The sequence below is a fragment of the Myotis myotis genome, unplaced genomic scaffold (genome assembly GCF_014108235.1).
Source record: "Myotis myotis isolate mMyoMyo1 unplaced genomic scaffold, mMyoMyo1.p scaffold_m19_p_7, whole genome shotgun sequence".
Classification (NCBI taxonomy): domain Eukaryota; kingdom Metazoa; phylum Chordata; class Mammalia; order Chiroptera; family Vespertilionidae; genus Myotis; species Myotis myotis.
Genome location: NW_023416379.1, coordinates 19,471,768 through 19,499,425, shown reverse-complemented (window position 1 = coordinate 19,499,425; position 27,658 = coordinate 19,471,768). Strand labels below are relative to the sequence as shown.

Below are 27,658 nucleotides of genomic sequence, written 5' to 3'. Positions count from 1 at the left end.
GTATGGGTTTTCTTCAAACCGTTTTTGTTTCAAAGACGGGACTTTAGACAAAGTCATTTTACTTTATCATCTAGTTTTTATAGCATTTAAGTTGTACAGAGACATACAGTATAGTTTAATGGAGGGAGACAAGTAAATATATAAATAGAACACAATGGAATAACATTGTAGAATAGGGGAGATGCAGAATGCTATGTGGACATATAAGGAGCACCAAACTGGATGTGGGGAAGCCAGGGAGAATTTAGAGAAGTGATATTGAGGGTGTTGTTTTTGCCATTTTGTTTTTCAGACAAGCCTGATTTGAGATGCTTTGCTGGTAACTTTTTTCATTCATTCATATATAAATATGACTTTCTCTTTATTTATGGAATTTAAAATTTTGCTAAAATTTTTTAAAGTTTGAGGTTGTTTTAATTAATTTACTGGAACATGGTGAGTTACTTTAGTTTGGGAACAAATTGTTTTTTGATTTAGTGCTATTTCTTCAAATTTGTGTTTGAATTTTACTTCTGTTCTAATTTACCAGTTTTGTTCTTCAGGATCACTTATAATTCCTAAAATATACCACTTTTGTCTATCAATCAACTCTATAACACCTTCATGTCTTCAGTAGTTACCTTCTTATTTGCCTCTCAAATTTATTCTCTATGTTATACCTCCCAATTTACACAGTGAAAATTCTATTGTATGTATATACCACCAGTGTTTATTTTAGTTACACAATTTATTGCATGCTTAGCACTTTCCAATAATTTATTTTTAAAAAATATATTTTTACTTATTTCAGAGAGGAGGGGAGGCAGAGAGAGAGAGAGAGAAACATCAATGATGAGAGAGAAATCTGACTGGGAATTGAACAATGACCTCCTGGCTCATGGGTCAACATCCAACCACTGAGCCATGCCAGTCAGGCTCCAATAGAATTTGTTTATTTATCTCTTCTTTGACTTCTGCTCATCCAAGTGTCTTTTCTTTCTTATATTTTTTTAAATCTTGCGGCTTTTGATTTACAAAGCTCATATCTCTTAGTAATAAAAGCGTCAAGTGTATTTCTAAAATGTCATTTAGGATCTTGGAATAAATAAATCATTTTCAGAGACCAGCTGGGCCAATGATCAATCTACTGTCTCTGAGCTTTGAATTCACTCCTCCCTGCCCTGTTTGTGATACTGTAGTTAGAACCTGTACACATTTTTCCATGGACAGGTTGCAGAATGTTAAGCTTCATCAACAAAGGGCACTGGAGGGACTCAATAAAACCACAGTGGTGGGAAGACACTTCTGTCCTGGGTTCTGTCTTCATTAGTGTCATCATTATCATTATTTTATTATTTAGCATTGAGAGCCCAGAAGTTCAGAATGATGCCAGCTGTGCCCTCAAAACCACTCTCTCCAATAGGCAGCTATCTGAGTAGCTTTGGTTTGCACATAGCTCTGCCCATGACAGGCTGTTTCTAAGTAGCTCCAGCATGCCCATGGCCTTCAACAGTGGTGGGCAGCTTCCATAGACTAGCATTTGCCCACAAACTCTGTCGACTGGTTTGTTGATATTATTGTTTGTCTTACCACAGGCAGGTTGTGTGTTCCTGTGGTAGCCACCCTCTCTTTAAACATTTCTGAACCTCAGTCTTGCTGGGGTCGAGGAGAGGGAACTGCTCCTAGCCCTTGATTCCTTTATGGTCCGCCCTCCATAAGCCTAGAAATAGTAGGTGCTCTTTTATATCTGATACTTCAGGATCCCTTATATGTCTCTTTTATCCTTTTTCAGTAACTTTTTTAGTAACTACCTTTTACCAGTTAACAAGTCTTTATATTCTACTTTCCCTGCTTAAATAACTGGTGTGCTTTCTTTCTCCCAAGTGGGTTCTTACTTGGGATCCAAGTGGGTACCACCTTTTCCTGTATCACAGTGTTTATACTTAGTCGGTCACAAGATTCTTTCTGGAGCTGTACTATTCTTCTTCTCAGATGTACAGCTCTATGGCAGGCTCACATGCCTAGCAACTTGTCAAATTTCCAGATCTAATTCTGGCTGGATCTCACTTTGTATTTCTCACACGTTCATTGCTCAACTTAATTCTCATAGCCACCACTACTGGGGATATTGCTGCTTCTGCTCCTGCCAACAGCAGTTTACTTATGGGACTACTCTTTCTAGAATGTGATGTACAATCACCAGCTTCCAATCTATCATCTCTTTCCTGTCCAAATGTTCTGTGAAATATCTTCCCAGATTCTGATGTTAAAATAATTGCCAGGCCTTGTTTTGGGTGTCTTTATGATTAAGTATTTCTTTATGTCTTCATTGCTATCCAGTAAAAAGGGCTGCATAAGAGTTGTTACTAAAAGTTATTTTAAACCCCAAATGTAATATTCAATTACAAACATGTATATAGTTTCTAAAGCATAGAATAACCCACTGTCATCACTCTGAATAACTCATCCTGATAGAACATCAAGAGTAGAATGAGATTTCAAAATAAGGATGATTGGCTTATTCACATAAATATTTTTTTCATTGACTCAAACAAAATGGGCTATAATCAGAAAGAGAAAATTATAATATGAATGGAAACTATAATCATGCAGTGCATTTAAAAAATGTCTGATGAGACATCCTTATCATTTAACTAAAATATAAAATGCTACCCAATATTCACATAATTCTTAAAGACTAATTGGCAGTACAAACAGACATTGGGAACTTTCTGAATCAGAAAGTATATCCAGGAAGTCATAGTAAAGACAAATGAGATCATTAACTATATGTTTACATAGCACTATAACCGATATCAAACTTAAATCATAATTAGATGTAATGTTTCTTTGGCAAGAGAGGATTTATGCATGACTTCCCTGCTAGCAAGAGATGGCAGGCTTTGTATTCTACTCCAAGAAAAGCTCAAATGATGTGTGTGCTCACACCTCAGCACTGAAAAATTACCCATGACGCAAAGAAAGGAAAGCTATAAATCTCAAATCACTGCAGATTTGGAGTATAGTCATCCAAGTATTTAAAATAGAACACATGCTCATAAATATTTGTGAGGGCTCTATGAATTTTTTGTAATTGATCATCATGATGAGGTGTGTATTCAGAAATTTATATTTTTAATAATGGTTCAAAGTAATCAAAACACTTCAAGCCACATAATGTTTATTCAATAATCACTATATAATGGTATCAAACCTACAACTATATTTATTTATTTATTTATTTATTTATTTATTTTAAATATATTTTTATTGATTTCAGAGAGGAAGGGAGAGGGAGAGAGAGATAGAAACATCAATGATGTGAGGGAATTAACCATTGTCTGCCTCCTGCATGCCCTCCACTGGTGATCAAACCCACAACCTAGGCTTGTACCCTTGACTGGAACTGAACCTGGGACCCCTCAGTCTGTAGGCCAAGGCTCTATCCACTGAGACAAAGTGGCTAGGGCCTTACAACTACTTTTAAAAAAATTACCTTGGTCTATATTTTATCCTGATTTATATACTAAACATTAGGTATCAGTTTCAACTTCAGGAATTTCATTAGAGTTTGGACACATCATTGGATTTTGTGGTTGGAATGGAACCCTCATAAGTTTCGTATGGCTTATTCATGAGTCCAGGGATGGGGCAGATGCTTGGATTCAAAGTGAAAATGCAAACAGTCATAGAATTTTGTAGCATTGTTCATAGTCATCTAAAATTTTGGAACTCTGGAGGAATTTTTGTTTTGTTTACAAATATGTAGCTATATGAATCTACAAACTGGAGTTCCTTCCACCCTCATGCTGAATATATGTCTCTCAATGTGAGTTTGGTCATGAAACTTTCTTAGGTCCAGCCATGGAAAAAACCGAGGATTTTTCTAGGCTAAAGGTTGATAATATGACTCTTCAGAATCTTCTCAATTATTTTCTGGAAACTGAAACCTAGTCATAACTTGAGGGCAATTCATATATATTTTTGGCAAATTCCTTTAATTGGTTCCCAATTTCCTTGTACTTTGCAGGTATATTTCATTGTGTGTAAGTGTTAGGCTCTAGCTGTTTCCATTTTATTACAGATTTTTTCTGTTCTTTCCCCCTCCTTTTTGGTAGGTATCATAGATGAGGCTGCATAAATGTGTACTTACTTCATTATTTTTGCCACAACTAAAATGTTAGATACTGATCAATAGCTGCAATCACTCCATAATGTTAGTTCTATATTGTTTTGCAATATAATATTGGATTTTGAAATGCACAACTATAGAATTCTACCAACATAAACAAATCTTTTTAAAAAAATTTTCAGATGAAATAAATCAATTCACTCACCTTACAACCAGAGATAATGCTGTGGCCCCAGGTATTAGGTACACATTGAGAACACTGATCTCCAATGGTATTGGGAGGGCAAATGCATCGACCAGTCTTTGGGTCACAATTATTACCCAGATGAGAACAGTCGCAAGCTTCACAGATGAAAGGGGAAACAAAAAGTAAACATTTGATACTAAATGTTCATTTTATATTGTGATTTGTGTTGTTTTATTTTCCATACTATGGTCAAGGATTCTTAAAAGTGAAAACTTAACTCATTCATTTTTTATATCATAGTACAGTGTATTTCACAGAGGAGTTGTTCAACACATATATTATAATTCACTTAATAATTTCAAAAGGTAAAGCATTTTAAACTTTTCAAATAAGCTTAAGGAAAGAAAGAATTGCTGTATCAGATTCCATGTTAACTCTGTTACCTCATATCTAGATATTATAAAGGTCTGAATTTCATTTCTATAATTAAGTTCATAATTAATTTTCTACACTGTATAGATTAACAATTCCTTCCTATTGATGACTCTGATTTGTAGTTAAAACCTGTAAGTATAATAGGCTTCCTAAATTCAGTATATCCTAACATACATCAGGACATTTCAGTTTTGCAAATATTTAAAAATAGTTAAATTACAGAACTGTATATATATATAAAGATGTTTTTGAGTTTTATTTACCAACTGCCTTATTTCTTTTCAATAGATTTTGAATTTTCCATGCTATGATATAATATATGAAGGGTACAAATTCAACCCTACCCATACACTATCTCAAAGAATGCAAAAATAATATCTGATATCTTCAAAGCCATCCAAGACAAGGACTGTATGCCATTTATTACCTATAGTTTACCTAGGTACTGATAATACTTTGGTTCAGTGTTTCATATTAAAGAGGAGAAAGCAAGAGAATAAAAAACAAATACGCGAATTAAAATAGAAGACCAATATTATAAGAAACCTTTTAATTGGTTATATGATGATTAAATCTTTTAAACAAAATACATTTGGGATATTTGATTAAGCTCACATTTTAAGGGATCATAATTATCATTGCTCACAGCATTTCATACCAGCTGTGAAAAATGTTTAGCACAATACTTGGCATAGGGTAAACACTAAGTAAATATTAGCTATTGTTTTTGTTGTTATTAATATTGCTGCTAATTTTCAGCCAAAGGATTTAGTTTACATATACCATTGATTAAGGAGAAAAATAGTGCATACTGTGTTTAAATTAATGTACTAAAAAGTGTCTTGGGATGGTCCAAATCATTACCTACAAATAGAAATTCTCTAAGTAGTTCTTCAATGGAATCATAACACTGACTTACTAGGAAAACTTGAGTAATTAACTACTTTTTTTCTTGTTAAAATAGAGTGTTTACCACATTAATCATACTAATAAAGAAATACCATTCATAACAATAATAGTAAATACTTACATATACCTTATATGCCAGGAATTTCTCTAAATATTGTATAACCATTAATTCAACTAATTCTTACAAAACCCCAGCAAGGTATATACTATTATTTTCTTTATTTAATAGATGAATTTTGTAGAGGAACAGGGAAACCAGGTCATTTGGTTAAGTCACATAATTTGTTATTTGTGCAGCCAATAAACAAATTCAAGCTCTTTAGAGCAAAGCATGCTTTCAAACATGCTATCCTGCCTGTTTTGTGCTTGTTCTCTGTTCTGTTTTTCTGGGTTAAATGCTACTAAGTCTGCAGTTCTAAAATGTTATCGCTATTTCAAAATTTTTAAAATGTTCTTGCTCTCATTTATAATTTCTGGTAGTGGATATATTTGAATATATAGTGCCATTTCATTAACTCCTAGTGAGTAAAAATAATGAGATTTAAATAACAGAGTATATTTTAAAATGCAGCTTTAGCATTTTAGTGTATACAGATATTGACTTAGAGATCACACGTAGACTCTTAGAGGGTCTACAATGATAACATTTAAAATAATTTATAATGGTTTAATTTACTATCACAACTGTATATCAAAGGTATTTGAGAATATCTAAAAGGTACTGGTTTTTAAAATAATTTCCTATATCACTCCTGGCACTTCTTACATAAATTCACTACAGTAGTCCATAATAAAGTCTTAAAATCTTACCATGTATTTATCATGATGCTGAGGATATAGGAATATCATCAATACTGAATCAGTGAGTTTAGTAAGCAAAGGTTAATTGGCTGGAATAAGGGTTAATTCCAAATTAGTGACACATAAATCAATGCTAAGGTTAAGTCTTTACTTTCAATTATTTTGTGCTATTTCCTACTTTCTGTATCATGTTTGTCAGAAGGCTGTGGCTGGATATCTGAGAATACTGTTTGAGGAAATCATGGTCAGAAACCCCCACCTGCACTTTCCCATGAACTAATGAATATCTAGAGCCAATCTGTTTCTTTCTCGGAATATCACAGTTTTTAAGGCACCTGAAAGTAGAAGCAAACAATTTTTTTTTTTTGGTAGCAGAAAAATATATTAACTCCCCTAATCCTTGTACCAATTTTGCAACAGGAAAAGGAAAAGTTGAGCTGTATTAGCTTGGGGGTAGAATTTAAACTAAGACAACGTTGGCACCAGAAAAACTGAACTTCCGAGCTGCAGTAGCCTTTGAGTGTCCGGCTGAATGGAGGTCACACTCAGGGAGAGAGACACAGTGGAATTGGGATCTGCTGATGGATTTATATCGAGTATTTACAAGCACAGTTTTGCATAAGGCAATGTTTCAAATTGCAGTGTATTTCTTTTGATAATTTATTTAAAATGACTAGATGTTTCATATTAGGTTAGATATTTTATATCATATATTTGTTGTCCTTTAATTTCTGGAAACCCTGACGAACAAACTGTTACAGAGCCAAGACCCAGAGAATGAATGTGCCCTGCTGAGTCTTCAGTAACAGACCTGTGCACCCGCCTTCTTGGAAGTTGAAATAGCCATGGGCACAGTGGTCGCATTTCTTCCCTGTCACTCCAGGCTGGCACCAGCATTGGCCGCTCTCCTCACAGTCGAATGATTTAGACCCAAAGGAGTTACAGTTGCAGGGAACACATCCTCTTGGTGACTGTAGGCCAAAGGTTTCGGGCTGGCATAGGAAAGGAAAGAGAAACGTTAAATTTAAATCGATTCATTCACTATAGAACAAGATCTACAGCACTAGAAGATCAGGCAGGAGAAAAAGGGGCCTAAGGGTTATGAAAGTTTCTTCACTGATGTTAGGACAACTGAGTTGTCATTCAATCTAATGGAAACTTTTTGTAATATCCAAAGATAAAATTTCAGTTACTTTGAAATTTCATCCAGATAAAGGCAGAATTAGGGCATTATTATCCAGTCTGATATATTTTCATTAGCTTTTCCCTGTACTTCCCAAGATTCTAACGGCACTGTGGAAATAAGCTAAGGTTGGTATTTTTATTTTAATTAAAAATTTTATTTGCTTAAATCCTCATAATCTGCACTGATTACTTTCAGATCTTATGAACTCCTTCTACTTGATAATGCTTTAAATATTGTTACCCACAGCCTAAAATTAAAATAAATTATCTCCTCGAATATTTTTTCTACCATATTTCATATATCCATAAATACTTCTAATCACCACTCTAGGGCTCACATTATAAATATAATTTTCAGGTTTTGCCTACACTGACAAAATAATTGATTTGACAAACATCTAGTTCTTGGGTTTCATCTTAACAATAGAAATTGATTTATAAAAACAGACATCAAAGAATAGGTAAATGAAGAAAAACTTTTATACTCTGAGAGTTATCAGTATGCACATCCCTTATCTACTTATAACAAGTAAGTTTCTATGGTTAAGTTTTCATTGCTAGCTTTGGCTGATTTTTTTGAAATACATGCCAACAGATCTAGAGGGACTATAAGAAAATGCTGATGGATTAAAAATTATGCCTACTAGAAAAATGAGAAGCACATATCTTATTTAAAGTATGTCAGGGTTGTCTTTTTAAATATAAAATATGTCACATTATTATGATATTTTAACCTAGAAAATTGGTCTTAGTCATTGCTTCTTTGTAAAAAATAATTCCCATTTTGGAAAATTACACTTAATAGTTACTTCTTGGTAAAAATAAATCTTGCTACTTAAAGTGAGCCACTCAAAGAGAAATGTAAGCTGCATTAAATATTTTTGCCATTATTGTTAACAGTATTAAAAATAAGTCCTAGAAAATAAAATCACACTAAAATTATTCTTTCAAAATGACTATAGCTAAGAATAGGTTTGTATTTAAAATATAAAATAGGTTGAATGAGTTTGAAAAATAATTTTATTTATATTTACTGCTGACTTTATTTTTACTTCTAGTTCTAATTCAGACTTCACTACATGATTAAAGAAGGAAGTATGTATCAGTTCTAAAAATGACCTAACACATGCTATTGAAATTCAATTATAGAAAGAAAACTTAAAACATATAATATTTTTATTCATAAAAACACTTCAGTGTAAGATTCTCGATACTTGATCTAGAGAAATACTTAGAAATTGGGAAAAGGGTTAAAGTACAAGCATGCCCATTACAATATTATTTATCATAGTGATTAACTGTAGAAGCACCTCATGTTCAATGTTAGAGAAAATCTGAATGAATTAAATTATGATACATTCATGCTATAAAATGATATGCAGTCATTAAAATCCTGTTTTGAAGCAGTTTTAATGACATGAATATGCTTAGTATATAGCATTAAGTAAAATTTCAAAAAGCAGAATACAAAATTATATATACACTGTGATTCTAATTACATACCTAAAATGATATACCTACCACTCAGATATACACAAATGGAAACATACATACATAAAAAAGACTAAAACATAATATAGTAAAATAGTTTTTAAAAATATCTGAATTATAGAAGTTGTATGTTTGCATTTGTTTTTCTTTTCTAAATATTCACTTAGAAATCTGAATTGTAAAGATAGTACTTTATATTCATCTTTATTTCCTAAATATTTAAATATTTCTTTACTTAGCATACTTATCCACACACACACACACACACACACACACACACACACACATATATATATATATACACACATATATATACATATATATTTAATGGGAAATTAATAAAATATTAAATAAACTTATAAATAATGGTTATTATTAAAAATTTCCAAATTTGATCATGTAAAGAAATTTACAAGAAGAAATGTCTCTACCATATTTTTCTAGTGTTTAAATTATGCAATTTTAAAAGCTGAGTTATACCAAAATAAATACTGCTAACTTTGAGTAATATAATGTTAACAAGTTTGCTGTTCAAAAATGTATTTCAGAGACTAGGGAAAACCCCTGATGTAAACAAATTCAAGGAGCAAACATCCCTAGTCAGTGATGGAAATTAATGAGGTAAAACAAGGTGGGAGAGAGTGCCAGTCAGTTTCGCTGGGAAGTTTGTTGCGCTCCCATAAATTATTCTTACTTGGGATAATAATAACAACTAGAACTTATATATTGTGCTTACAGTATGCCAAGCACTGTTCTAAAGTCCTCTATAAATAGCAATTCATTTAATCTTCAAGATCATCTTGTGAGATAAATATTATCACCTTTTTACAGGGTAGTGAAACCAAGGCACAGAAAAGCCAAGTGATTTGCCTAAGGTCACCAGCTCACCAGTGGAGCAGTCAGGATTCCAATTAGCCAGCCTGCCTTCAGAGGTGGTGCTCCTGGCTCACACATACTTGCCTCAGAGAACAGACACCGCTTTATACAGCTGTGCTGTGAGATTTGTAGGAAAAGGACATGAACGAGGGTTGAATTTCTGCTAAGTTTACATACTGGAGACATCTTAGTGCTCCTTTCTTTTACTTTATGCATGCATTTTTTTTTTTTTAAAAATTTAAGAACATGATCTCTTTTAAAGAGTTTTTTCATTTAATATCAATAGTATTAACAATATCTAACATTTACAAAGAATTCTCCATATGGGTCCGTCCTTTATGCACTGTTCTCATGACTCCCCTGAAACAGGCACGGGGGTGTCTGAGCAGGGCTTCCTGCAAGAGAGCCTGCCATGGGGAGTGTCCCTGAGGGGCAGCCTGCAGCTTCCACAGGGGGGGCTCACAGCAGGTCTCGCTTCTTCTAGTCAATAACTGATGACCTTTCTGTGCAAACCAGGATTCCCCTAAGGAGCAAATTTTGCTTCAGCCTTTCCCATCGGCTTGGCCAAGAATTTGGGATTTGGGCAGAATGTACCGAATGAGGCTTTTCTACCCATCTTTCCTTCCCTCTCTCCTTCCACACAATCAGACCTGCACTGCAGCAGAAGGCTCCCTGCATACTATCCTCCCTCCCCTGTCATCCTTCATGGGCACTTTTGCAGTAAGTCTCTTTGCGCTTGCCTCTTGGAAAACCCAAACAGACTCAAACCCTGAAGTAGGTCCTACTAGAGATGAAGAAGCCAAATTATGGAAGATTGAAGGAACTTTTATTGCTAGGAAGTGGTGAAGCTGAGATTTGATCTGAGGCAATCTGAAATGAGAACTCGTTTTCTTAAAATGTCAATAGGAGCCATCCCTTTGCTTCCTTACTTTGTAGTACATTCTCACTTTCCTCTATCCCCTACCCTCAGCTCTCCCACAGGCTCGGTTCTACACTGGCAAGCCCCGTCGTCCCCTGCTGCTCTGCAGATTGGCCGCGGGCCTCGCTTTCCCTCCTCACTTCCTCCCAACATTTGTTTTTTATTTATTTATTTATTTATTTATTTATTTATTTATTTATTTATTTATTTATTTATATTGTTTAAAGTATTACATATGTCTCCTTTTCCTTTTCCCCCCATTGCCTTTCACAGTTCTTTTTTTTTTTTTAATTTATTGCTTAAAGTATTATGAAAAGGGGTCCCATCTTTTGTAACAGAGAATACGCTTCCATACTTTGTGTATGTTGTGCATTTACAATGTGTTTCTTGTGTTTGTTGTATCCTAGAGCAAAATTATGGTGTGGACATGCAATCAAATCGTTCATTACGCTGAAATTGGCAGGTCAATGAGCTGAATTTTCCTGGGCAAGTTCCTTTCTTTGCTAGATTTCCCTTTATTTGTTCATTCATAGAAAGGAGTTTGCTCCAAATGATACCCAAGGACTTTTCCACTTCTAAGATTAAAGGTTCCCACACATATATTTTTCTCTGTTTTCTGCACATCCATGGTTAATCAAAACTTTATTAACCTATGAACTTGAATATACTTTTGGAAACATAGATAGCTGTTTTTAAAGGGCAAGGCACCAATCAGGAATTGTCCAGTTTTTGCATTTGCAACTTGCACACTTAGCAACCATTTTTTTGTAAAATGGCATCAGGGATTGTCAGCCGCAGCACACGGAACACAACATGCCACGCCAGAGCCATGCAGCACCGCTGCGATTACCCGAGCCGCGGGCCAGTAGGCTCCCCGAGGGCAGCCTCTGGAGCTGCTGGGACCCCATCTCTGGGGAGACCCCAGCACCGGTTGCGTTCTTCGTGGATGCTCCTTCTGTCGGTGCACCTGCCTGCTCAGGTTGCACTGTTTCCCTACGAAGCCTGATTTACAGACACATTTTCCTGTTATATCACACTGCAGTGACAGAGAGCCAATGGGATTGCAGTCACATAACACACAGAATCGTTTCTCAGGGTCCCACCACATATTGGACTTTAAAAGCCAAAAGAAAAAGAAAAACAAACAACAGTAAGAGCATACAATATTATTCAGGAGATAGAAACAGGTGACATTTTCAAGCTTCCTACAGAAAGGTCAGTTTGATGACATCTGAGAAGTGCTTGCTTATATTTAACAGTTGTTAGCACCAAAAATGCATATTGATGTGAGAGGTGGTGCAAACTCACCTGCTCTCACAGAAGGATCTCAAGGTCTTGCCATACTGAAGGTGGGGCAATGGGTTCAGAACTGAGAGCAGGAGATTTTTATTATTGTTTCACTTTAGCCAAAGGCGTATCTAAAAACTACCTCCATTCACTTCTCTACTGAAAACATTTAAGTAAAGTGCTCATCGGAACTGACATCTAAGTGATGGAACTAGAACAAGGAGTTTGCTAAAAGCAAAGGGTATGATACATTTTATTCTGCCAACAAGGTAAAGGCAAAGGAAGGATATTTTTGTCTCCGTAGACTGGAGAGTAAATTTCTATTATCTGATTCAGAAACATCTGAAGTGTAGTAAATATTACATAAAACCAAGGAAATACAAGTTGAAGGTCAAACGCTAGTGTACAGCAAATTTTTTTCTATTCTGAGAAACCATTTCAGTGATCCCAGTAATTTCACATGTAGAATTAGATAATCCCGAACCTTTCTTTTAATATACTAAGATGTGTATCATCGAGAGCTAATGAGCCTTTTCAAGGAGGAAGTAAGCTCCTACTCCTTACCTTACATTCATCACACCGCCGGCCCTGCACATTAGGTCTGCATTCGCACTGTCCTGTCTGCGTGTGGCAAACCTCAGAGAAGGAGCCATTGGCATGACAGCGACAAGCTGTAAAGAAAAGAGAGATCAGTCGCAGGGAAAAACGTTCTAATAGTCTTAGTAGGCTTATTGAATAATGATATCCCCAAGATAGCAATACTGACAACTAACTTTTTAGAATGGAATGTTTTCTGACTTGCTAGATCAGAGGTCGGGGGTGTCCAGCCTGAGGGCCACGTAAGGCCCACAAAATCATTTGGTTTGGCTATGCCAAGGCATTAGGGGTGAGTTAATTAAATGTTACCGAATACAGCAGGCCAATTTTTAAGTTGATAATTTTGTATGGCCCACGAATTATGTTATAAATATCCATATGGCCCTTGGCAGAAAAAAGGTTCCCCACCTCTGTGCTAGATGACCTGTTAGGCTTTATGTCATTTGATCCTTACAACTCTACAAACTGTAGGATCAATTTGTATAAAGGCTGGCACAGTACCTGGCACATCATATGCTATTGAAATATTAATATCATCATTATTATTCCAATGTTGAGAATGAAGACAGTGAAATTCAAAGAAGCCATAACTCGTACAAGGCCACAGTTGGTAGGTGATATAGCTGAGTCCTGACTCCAGGTGAATGTTATTTCCATCACTTCTTCAGTTCTTTCACTTCTTTATAGATGCATTGGCATAACATTTAAAATATTGTAATCCCCATTTTAAGTAATGCATATTAACTCTAGAGCTAAAATATTTTTTGAGAAATTATCAAAATTAATAGCCCCCATGGTATAATATTAATGACACTACTAATCAAGCAACATTGCTTTTTTAAATTTAATAATTATTTACTATGTGCCTGTTTTTTGTTAAGCTCAAAACATGAGTTTGAGGGGAAATTTTATATATATAAAATATATATACACATACACATACATACCTTTAAGATTAGAAAGGATGTAAGATAAAAACATTGTTTCACGTGTACTAGGAATGTAGCATTACAATTTTCAAGAAGAACTTTTACTTTACAACTTCCATGCTATCTCTGAAGATAGAAAATATATTTGTTTTAAGTAATAATTTGTCATTTCTATGTTATGAAGTTGTCTGATATCATCCTGAGCCATAGATCAATCTAAAAAGTAAATGGTCTTTTCACAAATGCAACCGTAATTATAGGCTCACTCTGTACTCTATGAGCATATTTTCAATGGTATATGCAATTGCATTGATACCAGCATAAAAAAATATATAAGGGGGAGATGATATGGGAATTTAGATTAGTCATAGATGGTTTTGTAAAGTTTTATACAATATTTCATGTTTCTGGATACCTTGATCTGAGCACAGCTTATATAAATACATTATAAATAGCTACTCCATCAGCGTATGTTATTATTCTGTTCATCTGGCTCCAGATTCTACTTAGTTTTATTGCTTTTCTAAAAAATGTTTGATTTTTCTTCCAGTAGTTTGACCTTCAGTGTCTGCCAACTTGATAGCAATTGAGGGGGTGATGAGGACCCAGCCCCATCTGCAGCCAGTCACTTTCCCCAGGACATGGTCCAAGGACAGTCTATATTTGGGATATGAGAAAAGGCTGAAAAAATATTTTTTTTAACTATCCATTTCATTTGAACACTAGAATTACTGTATAAACTTTTAATTTCTTTATGCATGTTTCTTATGCATATTGTACAAAAATGTTTTAAAATCTTAAATAAGAATTTAGAAGCCACTTTTTTTTAGAGTGGGAGTATAAGATTATATTTACCATAAATTAAAGCCATTCTGCGAATAATGAAAGCAATGTAGAATTTTTAAGTGGCATTTTTAAATGAAATGTATGACCTTAATGTCATTCTTAATTAATGATAATTATTGTCAACTTAAAAATAACAAAAGCAGTGTAAAAAAATTAAGTGGCATTTTTAAAAAAATGTATGACACAAACACTATAGATAAATTTGAAAAGCAAAATATATTTCTTTGTAGTGGTGTACTTTTCATGAAGAAATTTAGAGGCAAATAAATAATGCTTTATCATGAATTTTATTCTCTTGAGGGTTTACCACCTATGCAGAGAAAAGCTATTGTATCTGTGAAAAATCATCCCCAAAATAGATAATAAATTAGTTTCTTATAGCTTTAATCTTAATGACATGACAAGAAGCATTAAAAACCCTACTCATGTCATTGCTCATGGCAATAATATAAAAATTGGTGATGATTCACAAATGTTTTCATACCATATTCTTGTATGTGTTCTTAAGGTTTTACGCCACCGACCCCCAATTTACCACAATAAAATGAGTGAGAGAATCTCCTCAAAATTTTTGGAGGGGTTTATTGGAAAATAGAAAAAGAGGTCATTACATGATTAATACAGCCCTAAAATGAACACCCCACAGAACTCACGACCACCACAGCACTACTACGGAAGAAGCTACCATGTGTGAGCCTGCCAGATCCCAGGCAATTCAATGGATACTTTCTGTGGGGCAGATCCTTTAGTCCCCACAGAAAATTGTGACCTTTTATGTAAATGATGAAATTGAGTCTCAGTGAGGTGAAATGTCTTGCCCAAGATCACACAGCTAGAAAGTGCAGATCCTAGATGATGTGTTTGAATGGACGCATTTCTTAAAAGCTCCCGATGATTTTGCAAAGATGCCATAAACTTACAGTGTTTAAAAGCCCTTCAGAGCTGTTGGAAAACCTGCTTTAAAAATCATTAATTGACAGATGAAACGAATAGATGTCATTGTCCCAGAGTGATTTGGTTTCGATTCAACAAATGGTCATTTTCAAGTGACAAAAAACCGACACTCACCTTACAAATCTATGAGGAGAAAGACACCGCTCTTATTGAAATGAGTGTTTACAGCCTAGACAATAACAGACTAGATTTCCAGTGGTTTCTATATTTTTGCAGTTCCTGGGAGCCACTGAATGATTGGAAGAGTCCCTTCTTACATAACGCAACTGGCAGAATTAAATTGTTGGGCTGATATTTGTTCTGCTTGAGGATTCTGACAACAGATGAAGCTGATGATGGCAGTGCAAACCACTCAAGGACTAATATGGACTAACATTCCATTTCACTCTCCACAAGATCTCCCTTGCATTTATATTAGCACTAATATAAAGCAATGACAAATTCTCTGCCACACTATAACACAACTAAGAAGGGAAAGATGAGGGAGGGATATACTGACCATTATGAATGAGGCCCTACAATAGCTACTTTTGTGGAAGGATAACAGATAGCATTCTATGAATAGTCCTAAGTTGAAGGTTAATCACTTAACAATTACAAATGACAGTGTGCAAAAATATTGGCAGACTTTTACAACTATGATGAAATGCAAGAATGTAAAGTTCACATATGAAAGGAATACAGACTCACACTTACAGATAGATACTAATTCAATAATGTGGGCAGATAAATTTATTTCAAGAAAATAATTAGAGCTGAGATAAATCAATAAAGGCTAAATAGGTCCAACCTATTTTTCAAAATTTTCTTTCTGCTATGGACATACATTATTTTAGAATATTTGTTCCACATGTAAACGGAAATATGTGCATCTTTTGAAAAACAATGGGACTGCAACATGCATTAATTTTCCAGTGATTTACTCTATTGGTAAGAAAATATTTTAGGATATGCAGACTCTGTGTATAGGTTGTACATCTATCATAGATGTATTACACATAATTTCCTACTCTCCAATCTCACTCAAGAACTCATCAGCTACTCTGAGGTGCAATGCATCAATTCTGTCAGGGGCATCAATAGTTCAGACTTACGCTGACAGTTCCTTGCATCAACTGCGTCTCCAAAATATCCATCAGCACAGAGCTCACAGTACCGGCCTGTTGTACCTGGCTTACATATCAGACAGGCGCCAGACAAGCTGTCACAGCTGCCAGGGATGGAGAAGTCAAGGTTGTCATTGCATTGGCATGGCTGACATGATCCTCCAGCTACAGAAGGTTGTCCAAAATAGCCTTCTGCACACCTAAGGCAAAAGAATTCATCAGTGAGTATTTGGGAGGAATTAGTGAAACCCATCAGGGTAATACTTACATATTTTTCACACTCTCCCTCTCTCAGGATACATTTCTTTTTAAGTGTTCCTTTTCTCAAATGCAAGATGATTAAAAGTGTTTTTCCACAACTGTAGTGTAGATACAAGATGAAATCCTGCCAGCCCCACTAGTAATTATGTTTCAGCGAGAAAAAAAAATCTTGTTACTGGCACTAAAGACGAGACCAAAGCATAATAAGAAATCTGCTCCTGGCACATTTCTTAGAGGAATCTACATCCATGTTGGGAAGCCTTTGTAGTACAACACATTATATCTATCTACTCCAATTGGTTGTATCCAGTATAAATATGTAAGGTTCACATTCTTTTGGTTTTTGTTGAAGCAGGAGCTTGTTATGAGAAAACAGGCTCACAAGGAAATTCAGTAGTGAGAATTCCAAAATTTATTAAATGGAAAATTATAACTCAAAAGGTTCTCTTTATTATTTGGGTAGAAGCTATGGGTATCTTTACATTAGCAATAGGTTTGTATGTGTTTGCATATCCAAACAGAGGCAGATTTTCATTGAAGAGTCTTTACTGAGAAGTACATATGCCTGTATACTATGTTAACATGCTGAAAGATGATGCATAACTGTGCCACAACTCATATTAGCAAACTCTAGTTTTTTTTTTTTTAAAAAAAGGACTAATCACTATTTTAGATATTATTGGTAAAACAAGTTTATTTATGTGGCATGGCAGAGATTTTAAAAATTATAGTATAAAATTATCCTTTCCCCCTATGTTATATTTAAAAATGCTACTTCATGCTTCAGATGCACAAATACATCTTTATAAGAAGCACCTATTTATATTCTGCTCTGTCTTCTCTTTCAATTACATTTGCTCATGCTTCCTATTAAGCCACACTTGCCAAAAGAGAAGCAAATCAGTGTATCTGAAATATTACAGTCAGGCTAGCTCTGTTATCTGCACTGTGTTAGCAACATAAAATGTCTTTTTCAACAAAGTTCAAAATTGAAGGGGAACAAAAACCATGTGGGGGAATATAATTTCTATAGTACACTACTATTATGCTCATCTACTCACAGATGTGTAAGTCATTGTGTAGAGAAATGCTCTCTACCAGTCAAAGAAGAAATGGTTTAAATCCAGTACATCATATGAGGATACTTTAATAACATCACAAGTATGGTGCAAAGTCATTAATTCAGTTCAAGTTTTCTAGAACATATATAGATGCCATAATAGTCTTGCAGAATTACCCTTTTATCATAATTTTTAAAATGATGTTAATTTTAAAAATTATATTCATAAAATATTTTATGAATTATGAAAGTCATTGCATAAATATTGCTTGGAAAAACATTGCCACCAACAAATATAATTGCTTATTAATTGTTTTTTGTAAAATGTGAACTAATGTTTGAGTGCTTAACATTCCCCCCACAATGCCTTCAGGGTGGTATTGAGAAACATAATAGGAAAATTCTTTTGAATTTTAACCCAATTCTTCTTGCCTTACTTGATATTCAGAGCTTATGATCACGCTCAAATGTATCTCATTTTGTTTACCATTAAGAGAGTGACTTTGCTTCTCTAGAATAACGATATACAATGATCATTATCACAGTCAACAAAAACCCATTATTTTCAGCTCACTTTCCTCAAAATGATTTATTGCCCTCAGGAGAGATGGTGTTCTATAACAACATCTGGAAATTTTTTTCAACACAGATACCAATTAATAAGTCTACAATTCTCCCACAACCTCAGTTCATGAGAAAATTAGAATAACTGAAGAAGCATCAAACTTTAATTTTTTATTGTAGAACATATAAGAAAACTTACTGATTATACATGATAGATAATCCATATGTCACTTTATTGAAAGTGTGCATTCAGGTTTTATTACTGATGGATATGTATGTGGGTTTCTATACATAGAAAAGTATTCTTAGATACTAATAAAAATGTTTCAATAGAATCAAAAAGTGATTCTAGGGTCAGTGAAAACAATACTGCTAACCATATAATTTTTATTAATAACAGTACTGTATAGTCTGATCAACTAGGACTCATGTAATAAAAATTGGTGTAAATCACAGTCCATTGGACCTTTCCAAATTCTCAGAATTTCACCCTACCAACATAACTTGTAATTTAAAATCTGAAGTCCTCTCATTTTCATATGCAAGACAGAATGAGGATGTTTTTAAACAAAGAGCTTGTTGGATTTCTTGCTAGAGAGGAACACCTTGACATAACAAAGTCACTGTTCCCTTCCATATTTGCTAACTTTTTCAAATCAAATTGCAGTATTTTAGAAAGAGACACTTTAAATATAAATGATACTCCAGATAACACATGCAGGTAATATAATGACTTAGAAGCAACAGAGAGGAAGAGAGACCAAGATAGAAAGATGAGATAGAGACAGAGATGGAGATGGAGATGAAGATTAGAGATAGAGATAGAAATGAGATGAGAGATAAAGATAGAGACAGAGACAGAGACAGAGATAGAGATAGAGATAGAGATAGAGATAGAGATAGAGATAGAGATAGAGAGATAGATAGAGAGACTGGCAGAAGTGGAGAGAGATAACAGTAAGAAGAAGAAAGCAACATTGGTGAGATTGTTATCCCACTCTACTCCATCATTTCATCAACTTTTGGCTAAAATTGTGGCATACGTTTCCATTATCTATGAACTGAAAGGAATGCTTTGATCTCCCTAAGCAAATTAGACAAGCTCTTGCTTCTCCCCGCCTCCTGCCTTTCCTCAAACATCTACTGTGCACTATTACATAATCTATAATAAAAGGGTAATATGCTAATTAGACTGGTTGTCTTCTGGACGTCATTCCGTACGTCCTTCTTGACAAAGCCAGGGCCGGAGGGAAACCAACCCAGGTCCCGGGTGCCTGCAGGGGGCCCGGGGGATGCCAGCCAGGTTCTCAGGTGCCTGCGGGCAGCCCAGAGTAGGGAAGTCCAGGTTCCGGGTGCCCACCAGCAGCCGGAGGAGGGAAGCCTGGGTCCCAGGTGCTGGAGGGAAGCCGGTGTCAGTAGCTGGGGGAAGGAAGACCTACTCTTGCATGAATTTTCATGCATCAGGCCTCTAGTACTAATATTAATAAGGCATAGTCTTTGTACTGCAGTCCAGGAAGAAGAAAGACATACTTAAAAATGTAGCATTGAAAGTCTAGAGATAAGCAAATACAGTTTTGCAAGCATAGAAAAGGGCAACCAACCAATATTATGATTAATTAAGGACCCTTTCAGGAAGATAGAGTTGAATTTTAAGAGTTGAACAGGCAAAGGGAACAAAATTGGCTAAGGCACAGAGGAGGGTGGCTGCAATGTAAATGGCTGTGCAATATTTCTGTAGTTTACCTGCTTACATGGTGCCTTTCTACAAATTAGAAAAAAAGGGTTTTCTCTGGGCAAATGCAAAAAAGGGAAGAAATAATGGGCACAGCAAGAAGGGGGCACATTGGATTTGATCCCCTAAACTGTCCATTGGTTGAGTCCTTTTGTGCAGTGTACAAACTGTGAAGCCACATAAGCAGCCCTTTGAAACCTCACATGGAGTCACAGTTTTGCTAATAGTACTACCAAGTAAGGATAAATGTCCCTCTTTTCTTATTTCTGCAACTTCTTTCTCAAGGGCATCCAGGACTCAGGGCTCAAGCTGACTGAAACAGGAGTAGAATCTCACCAGCACAGTGATCAGATGACAGTTAGCCTTGATTCAGACTCAGGCATTTCTGAAGCGGAGAACAGCTAACTGGAATTTGGGACTTAAAATTTAAAACACAAAAAAGAACTTCTTTGACATTGAATATGAATCATGTGGATAAATTGTGCGTGAATTTTCAAAATATGAAGCAATTAGATTCAAATAACTTCTGTATTCTTACTAGCAAGTTAATCTTAAATTTGACTTCTCTCTTCACTTAGTGAGGAGTTGTTAAAAGTTGGCCAGGTAGGGAGGGGACAGGGTTTAAAGGGTCCATGTATCTCATTAATTTCTCTTGATGCTACAACATTCATCCCTTTTGCCTTGCTTTTCAACTTTTCTCCTCTTGTCCAGATGATAAAAGACTAGAACCTTAGCAAAGTACCATGATAAATACCTCTTCCCTGACTTTCTTCTCATTTGTTTAAAACATTCCCCAGAAGAAAGCAGTGGTATATATATTAATCTTCACCCAAGGGTATTTTTTACATCGAGTTTTAGAGAGAGAGGGAAGGAGGGAGGAGGCTGGGAAGAGAGAGACATCAACATGAGAGAGACACATAGATTGATTGGTTACCTCCCACAGGAGCCCCTGATGGGACCAGGGATGGAACCTGCAACTGAGGTACATGCCCATGATTAGGAACTGAACCCACGACTCTTGGGCCCCACACTGATGCTCTAACCATGAATCAAACCGGCCAGGGCAAAGCAGTGATATCTTAAACTATGGGTGCTTTGGCCTCAAGCGAGTTTCCTAAAACTCTAACTAGAGTTCTACATGTAACAGAATCGCAATTAATATGTTGGCATATCTTGTGTAGCTATCCTCCTTTCCATGAGTTTTCTTCATTTTCTCAATTCAAGCAGCAAGGTCATCTTGTGCTACATGGCAGAGAGAAGGGATCCAATAGTCAAGAAAGCAGGGCAGATAGGAATCTTCTGGACTCCAGGCTCTGAAAGTCGCAATTTTTATGAATGTGGCACCTCATAAAAATTCACCCCCAAAGAGAAAATGAGATGGAGATGGAAAGGCAGATGGAGAAGTAGCGATGAGAGCAGAGGTGCTGGTGAGTCCCAGTGGAATGAAAGCAGCAGAATGAGTCCTGTGCCCCCCTGAGTGGTGTGAAAAGATGCATAGGGATATTAGACCTGAAGAGAAAGGTGATCAAGAGGACATGGAAAAGGAAGAGGTCAGCAGAAACACACTCGGGTGAGTTACTCAGAGTTGCTTGACCCCTCCATATGTTTATTGCATAAAATATGCACATAATCACACACGTGCAAGCATGCTCACACACTCAAGCATTCAGCCTTTGGGCATTAAGTAAACTTGTTAGGACTTGGGTTCAAGCCTGGAAATGGAGAGGAGAGGGGGAAAAACTCATTTTTTTTTTTTAAATATTGAGATCTAATTGACACATAACATTGTGTAACTTTAAAGCTCTCACAGCTCCCGCCAATGGCTAATTAAGTATCAGAATAGAAAATAAATTGAGATAAAGAATGTAAAGTTATAATTCCTGTCCACCTGAGCATTCTTGAAATATGATAAAAGAAGGGACTGGATGGTCATTTAAGATTCTAAAATGTTGAGTTCAACAAATTGAACAGATTTCCTCACTCCAGACATGTCAGAACTTTTAACATGTCAATAAGTATTTCCCAAGCTTACATGATCACAGAATTCTATTCCTAGAACCTCTATGATTTAGGGAACACTGCTTTGGTTTTCCAGGGCTGGTATTATGTAGATGATGTGCATAACCTGATTGCAGCAATCACTTACAGAATAGTTTTAATGACAAGTTTTTTTTATTATATCCTCCTTTCTCTAACTCTTATTCCCCCTCCCTTCCACTGAAGCCTACATATCTCAGAAAATGTTTCTCCTAAACATTTTTGGACCCAACTAAGGGACTTTCTGGCTTATATAAATACAGAGAAATGATAAACCCTGAACATTCTTGGAAAACCCTAATCCAAATTCTTGCTAGAAAACTGTAACATCCCATCCTCTATATAATGATAATTTAAGATAATTTTTGACTGAAAAACTTGAATTGGAGATAAGACATGCCATTTGATAAGTTGCATATGTGTGTTTCCATCTTTAATCAGATTAATAAAGATTTCAGATAGGAAATCATGCTTTTTGCCAAGAATTTCTCTCCTTTGTGATTTTTATTATTCAGATTGGAATTCTCTCCAGAATCCATTCAACCACTCTCACCAAAGTTAAAGCTGTGAGTTGCTTGAGGGCAAGGACTGTACAAAGTATCTGTTTATATGCTCTATAAAGCCCTGCGCCTAGCATATGGTAGCTGCTAAACAAATGGTTATTAAACAAAATGTAATATTTTAAATTATAGATGGTTCAAAAACTAGTATGTAACATAGAATATGAAGCAAAGCAACATCAGAGACTATGCTCACCTACGTAGGTGGATTTAATGGCTTTGTATGACAGAGCAGCTGTCATTTCCCAGTTGCTAAGATACTATCTAATAAAAGAGAAACATGGTAATTAGCATATGACCGCTACCCTTCCCATTGGCTAATCAGGGCGATATGCAAATTAACTGCCAGCCAAGATGGCAGCCGGCAGCCAGGCAGCTTACAGTGAACATGAGGCTTGCTTACTTCAGTGACAGAGGACTCCAATGTTCCCCGCCTGCCGCTGCAGGCCTCTGAGCTGCAACTCTAAGCAACTATGCTACAAATATAGAAGCTAAACAAAACCTCAGAAACCTGCTTTAGTCACTGGGCTTCAGCCAGCAGGATCACAACATTGTTTCTAATACAGAAGGTAAACAAAGGCCAGAAACCTGCTTTCAGCAGCGGAGGCTTAAGAGCTGGAGCCTCAGAGCTAAAGCTGGCCCAGAATAAAAAAAGAAAAAGAAAAAAAGGAGCGGTTGGGAGCTTCAGTCACCCGCCAGCCTGAAAACAGCCCTCAGCCCCTCACCCAGACTGGCCAGGCACCCCAGTGGGGACCCCCACCCTGAAGGGTGTGTGACCAGCTGCAAACAGCCCTCATCCCCTCACCCAGGCTGGCCAGGCACCCCAGTGGGGACCCCCACCCTGATCAAGGACACCCTTCAGGGCAAACCAGCTGGCCCCCACCCGTGCACCAGGCCTCTATCCTATACAGTAAAAAGGTAATATGCCTCCCAGCACCGGGATCAGCGAAGCCGAGAGGCCTCCCGGCACCGGGATCAGTGTGACAGGGGGCAGCGCCCAAACCCCCCGATCGCCCTGCGGCTCTGTGTGTGACAGGGGGCGGGGCCACAACCTCCCTATCGGCCCTGCTCTGTTCATGACAGGGGAAGGCACCCCAACCCCCTGATCAGTCCTGCTCTGTGCCTGATAGGGGGAGCTCCCAAACCCCATGATCGCCCTGTGGCTCTGTGACAGGGTGCAGCGCCCCAACTCCCTGATCGGCCCTGTTCTGTGTGTGATGGGGTAGAGCCATAACCTCCCCATCGGTCCTGCCCTGAGTGTGAGAGTGGCGGCGCCCCAACCCCCTGATCGGCCCTGCTCTGTAGGTGATAGAAGGCGGTGCCCCAACCCCCCACCCCCACGGGCCCTGCTCTGTGTGTGATGGGGTAGAGCCATAACCTCCCCATCGGCCCTGCCCTAAGTGTGACAGTGGCGGTGCCCCAACCCCCTGATGGGCCCTGCTCTGTGGGTGACAGGGGGCGGTGCCCCAACTCCCCTATCGGCCCTACTCTGTGAGTGACAGGGGGGAGCTCCTCAACCCCCTGATCGGCCCTGCTCTGTGCGTGACAGGGGGGAGCTCCCCAACCCCCTGATGGGCCCTGCTCTGTGTGTGACAGGGGGCAGTGCCCCAACCCCCTGATTGGCCCTGTTCTGTGTGTGACAGGAGGTGGCGCAGCAACCTCCCCATCGACCCTGCTTTGAGTGTGACAGGGGGCGGTGCCCCAACCCCCTAATCAGCCCTACACTGAGCGTGACTGAGGTTGGCATTGCAACCTCCCAATCCACCCTGCTCTGTGTATGACAGGGGCAGCGCCCCAACTCCCCAATCAGCCCTGCTCTGAGCCCGATCAGGGGCTGCACCTAGGGATTGGGCCTGTCCTCTGCCACCTGGGAGCAGGCCTAAGCCAGCAGGTCGTTATCTCCCGAGGGGTCTCAGACTGCGAGAGGGCACAGGCCAGGCTGAGGGACCCCTCCTCCCCCCCTAGTGCACAAATTTTTGTGCCCCGGGCCTCTAGTAATAATAATAATAAAGGTTGCCTGTCATCAGTTGGAGTGTGTGAGTTTGGGGGGCGGGCATCAGGCATTTGATGTAAATCTGTCTTGGAAATGGTATGTTCTGCTATTATCATAAGTGATGTACACATGTCCTCTTATTTTAAACACAATTAAAGACCTTCAGTTTCTCGATGGCAAATAAATCCTTCTTACTTCAGTTCTGTTATTCCATTACTAATTTACAGATGCTGCCACAGTCACAAATAGTACTTGTTGCTGCTAGGAACTGTCATTGGCACTTTGCCCATGGACTGCTAGCTGCCAGCTAAATGCTCTCTGGGAGAATGGCCCCTGCTTCGTCTATGCACCCTGGTTGAAACGGGGTGATGGCTGGCAGGAGGACAGGAGAAGACAGGCAGAGAGAGCCCTCTGTGGTGTTAGCTTCCGTGATGATGGTGAAAGCAGGTCACGTCCTCTGCCTCCCATCCTAACCCCGCCCCCCGTGATGACAGCAAAGGGGGCTATTTTCAGTGCTAAAACCAGATTTGTGTTGTGTTTGTCAATGGTATCAAGGGAGAATTTCGTACCATTTTCATACCGAAACTGAAATCCAGAAGAACCTTTTCTTTTAGAAAGACTTCAGGAGGGAACATAATTACACAAATTACATGGAAAAATATCTATGGCTCCACGGCAAAGCAGCCTAGTAAAACCAACAGGAATCACAATGCTGGCTTCGAAGTACTCAGAAGAGGATATAAATCATGATAATAAATTACATTTTATTTGTTTTCAAATTATATTTAAGGTAAATTACGAACTACTTGCTAAACTATGAACTACACATTTAAGCCACAATTTAAGGACAAAAAGCTAATTAGAAAGCTAAAAAGCAATGTGGCAATGTAGACAGTAAGATAAATCTTAAAGTGCATGACTTTCCACTTGAGCAATACTTTCTCGAAAGATTGTAGGTTAATGCTTAACCTTTAAGATTAGAACATTGATCAAACATTCTCTGAGTGGAGATTTACAGAGACATTTCTAGAGAATAAATAAACTATAAACATGTAATGTATCTGTTGGACAAGTGTGGTGAGAAACGTTATTTCATTCCACTGAGTGTGGCGGCGGATAGTGCACAGGATGATAATGCCTGTGGTTTTATGACTCCCCAGGCAGAAATCATTTTGAAAGACAGTGGTGCTCGCGCTTACCTCTCACAGCGTGGTCCTGCGTACCCGACAGGGCATTCATCACAGATCAATCCGAGGCTTCGGTCTAAATGGCACGTCGGGCTAAAGCTATGTTGATGTTGTCGGGGAACAACAGGGACAAGGAAGAAGCACATACACAGAGTCATTAGCGGCATCTTTTCATTTCTCTTCCTCCGGTACTGCTGTGACAAAAGGGTACAGGCTGGTCATTCTCGTCTTACAGACCGAGATTAGGGTCTGGCCAATCGAGGATGAAATGACATTGCTATTTCTGCAGACGTGAATATAGCCCAATAGAGGGCAATATCCCAGTGACATGTTATTAACTGACTTTTGACTGTTCTGGGTCCGTGATCATCAGTAGCAAGTGGGACTGTACTGTTTCTTTCTAGGGATTCCCAGGCCTGGCAAAATACAGCCTCGCATTCTCTCTCTCCAGCCAAATCCTTCTGAAATTGAAGCCCCCCCAAAAATGTTAAGAGATTTTGGAAAGCCGAAACTGGTTTGGCTCAGTGGATAGAGCGTCGGCCTGCGGACTGAGGGGTCCTGGGTTCGATTCCGGTCAAGGGCATGTACCTGGGTTGCAGGCACATCCCCAGTGGGAGATGTGCAGGAGGCGGCTGATCGATGTTTCTCTCCCATCGATGTTTCTAACTCTCTATCTCTCTCCCTTCCTCTCTGTAAAAAATCAATAAAATATATTTTAAAAAAAAAGAGAGATTTTGGAAAGCTCAGTATATGGTAATGGGAGTGGTGGTGGGAGTGATGGTGGTAATGGGGTTTCTACTTTCAGTACAGCTAGCAAAGGTGTGTGAATGTGTGTGTGTGAACATGTGTGCATGCCTCTGTGCATGCATGCATGTGTGTGCACATGTGTGCATATGTGTGTGAAGGTTGCTGCCCATATGTACTCATGGGCAGGCTGTTAACACAGAAGGAAGCCTCCGAAAAGCTTTCACAAGAGATCAAGTGTGCAATAATAAAACCAAAGGAACTAAAACAACATTTCCATTTCTCGTCTCTGGCAGGTCCCAAAGTTTACCTCTCTTCTTGCACATGTTTCCCATGTGGGTCTGAAGGAACAGAGTTGAGCACCAAGTCTAAAACCAGCCAAGTACATAACTGAATGTTAGCGTTAGCTGCAACAATATGTTCAACTCTGGCCACACTTCTTTGCCTTGTGAGAGAAACCTCTCATGCATGAACCCTTACCCCAAAATTGACATGATGGCTCTCTGAAGAGCCATCAACCATTTCACATTCTGTAAATTCTGCTGCTCTACCATTTTAAAGGGAAATGCCCCCAATTAATCTTTCTCCCATTCTGTCTTCCCTAAATAGATTTATTTTCTATTATATATGACAGGACAATTCAGTAGAGGTTGCTTGATGGCCAACTGAATTAGACAGAGAACAACAAATTAAACATTGCAAGGTCTGGTCTCATTCCGCTCCTGACACTGGCATGACTTCGGAATACTTCCTTCACTGTGCGGATCAGATCACCGGTACTATTAGGAATATTCTTCCGGTTTAACTCACAGTAGCCCTCGGAGATTTAATAGTCCTAATTTTTTTATAGTAGCAAGCTATCAGAACCAAGTAGTTGAATCATTTTA

The 27,658-nt window shown here is 37.7% G+C and overlaps 1 protein-coding gene across 7 annotated transcripts in view; it reads right to left on the bottom strand.

Annotated features, from left to right (window-relative positions):
* The window catches only part of LAMA2 (laminin subunit alpha 2), a 480,022-nt gene that overhangs the window by 166,223 nt on the left and 286,141 nt on the right, over positions 1–27,658 (bottom strand). For all 7 annotated transcript variants that reach the window (XM_036316421.1, XM_036316415.1, XM_036316414.1 and 4 more), the window contains 5 exons: positions 26,040–26,126; positions 16,622–16,833; positions 12,766–12,872; positions 7,255–7,435; positions 4,317–4,453 (listed from right to left, as the gene is read on the bottom strand). In XM_036316421.1, the coding sequence (XP_036172314.1) occupies positions 4,317–4,453; positions 7,255–7,435; positions 12,766–12,872; positions 16,622–16,833; positions 26,040–26,126 (724 nt within the window). The remainder of the gene's footprint in view (positions 1–4,316; positions 4,454–7,254; positions 7,436–12,765; positions 12,873–16,621; positions 16,834–26,039; positions 26,127–27,658) is intronic.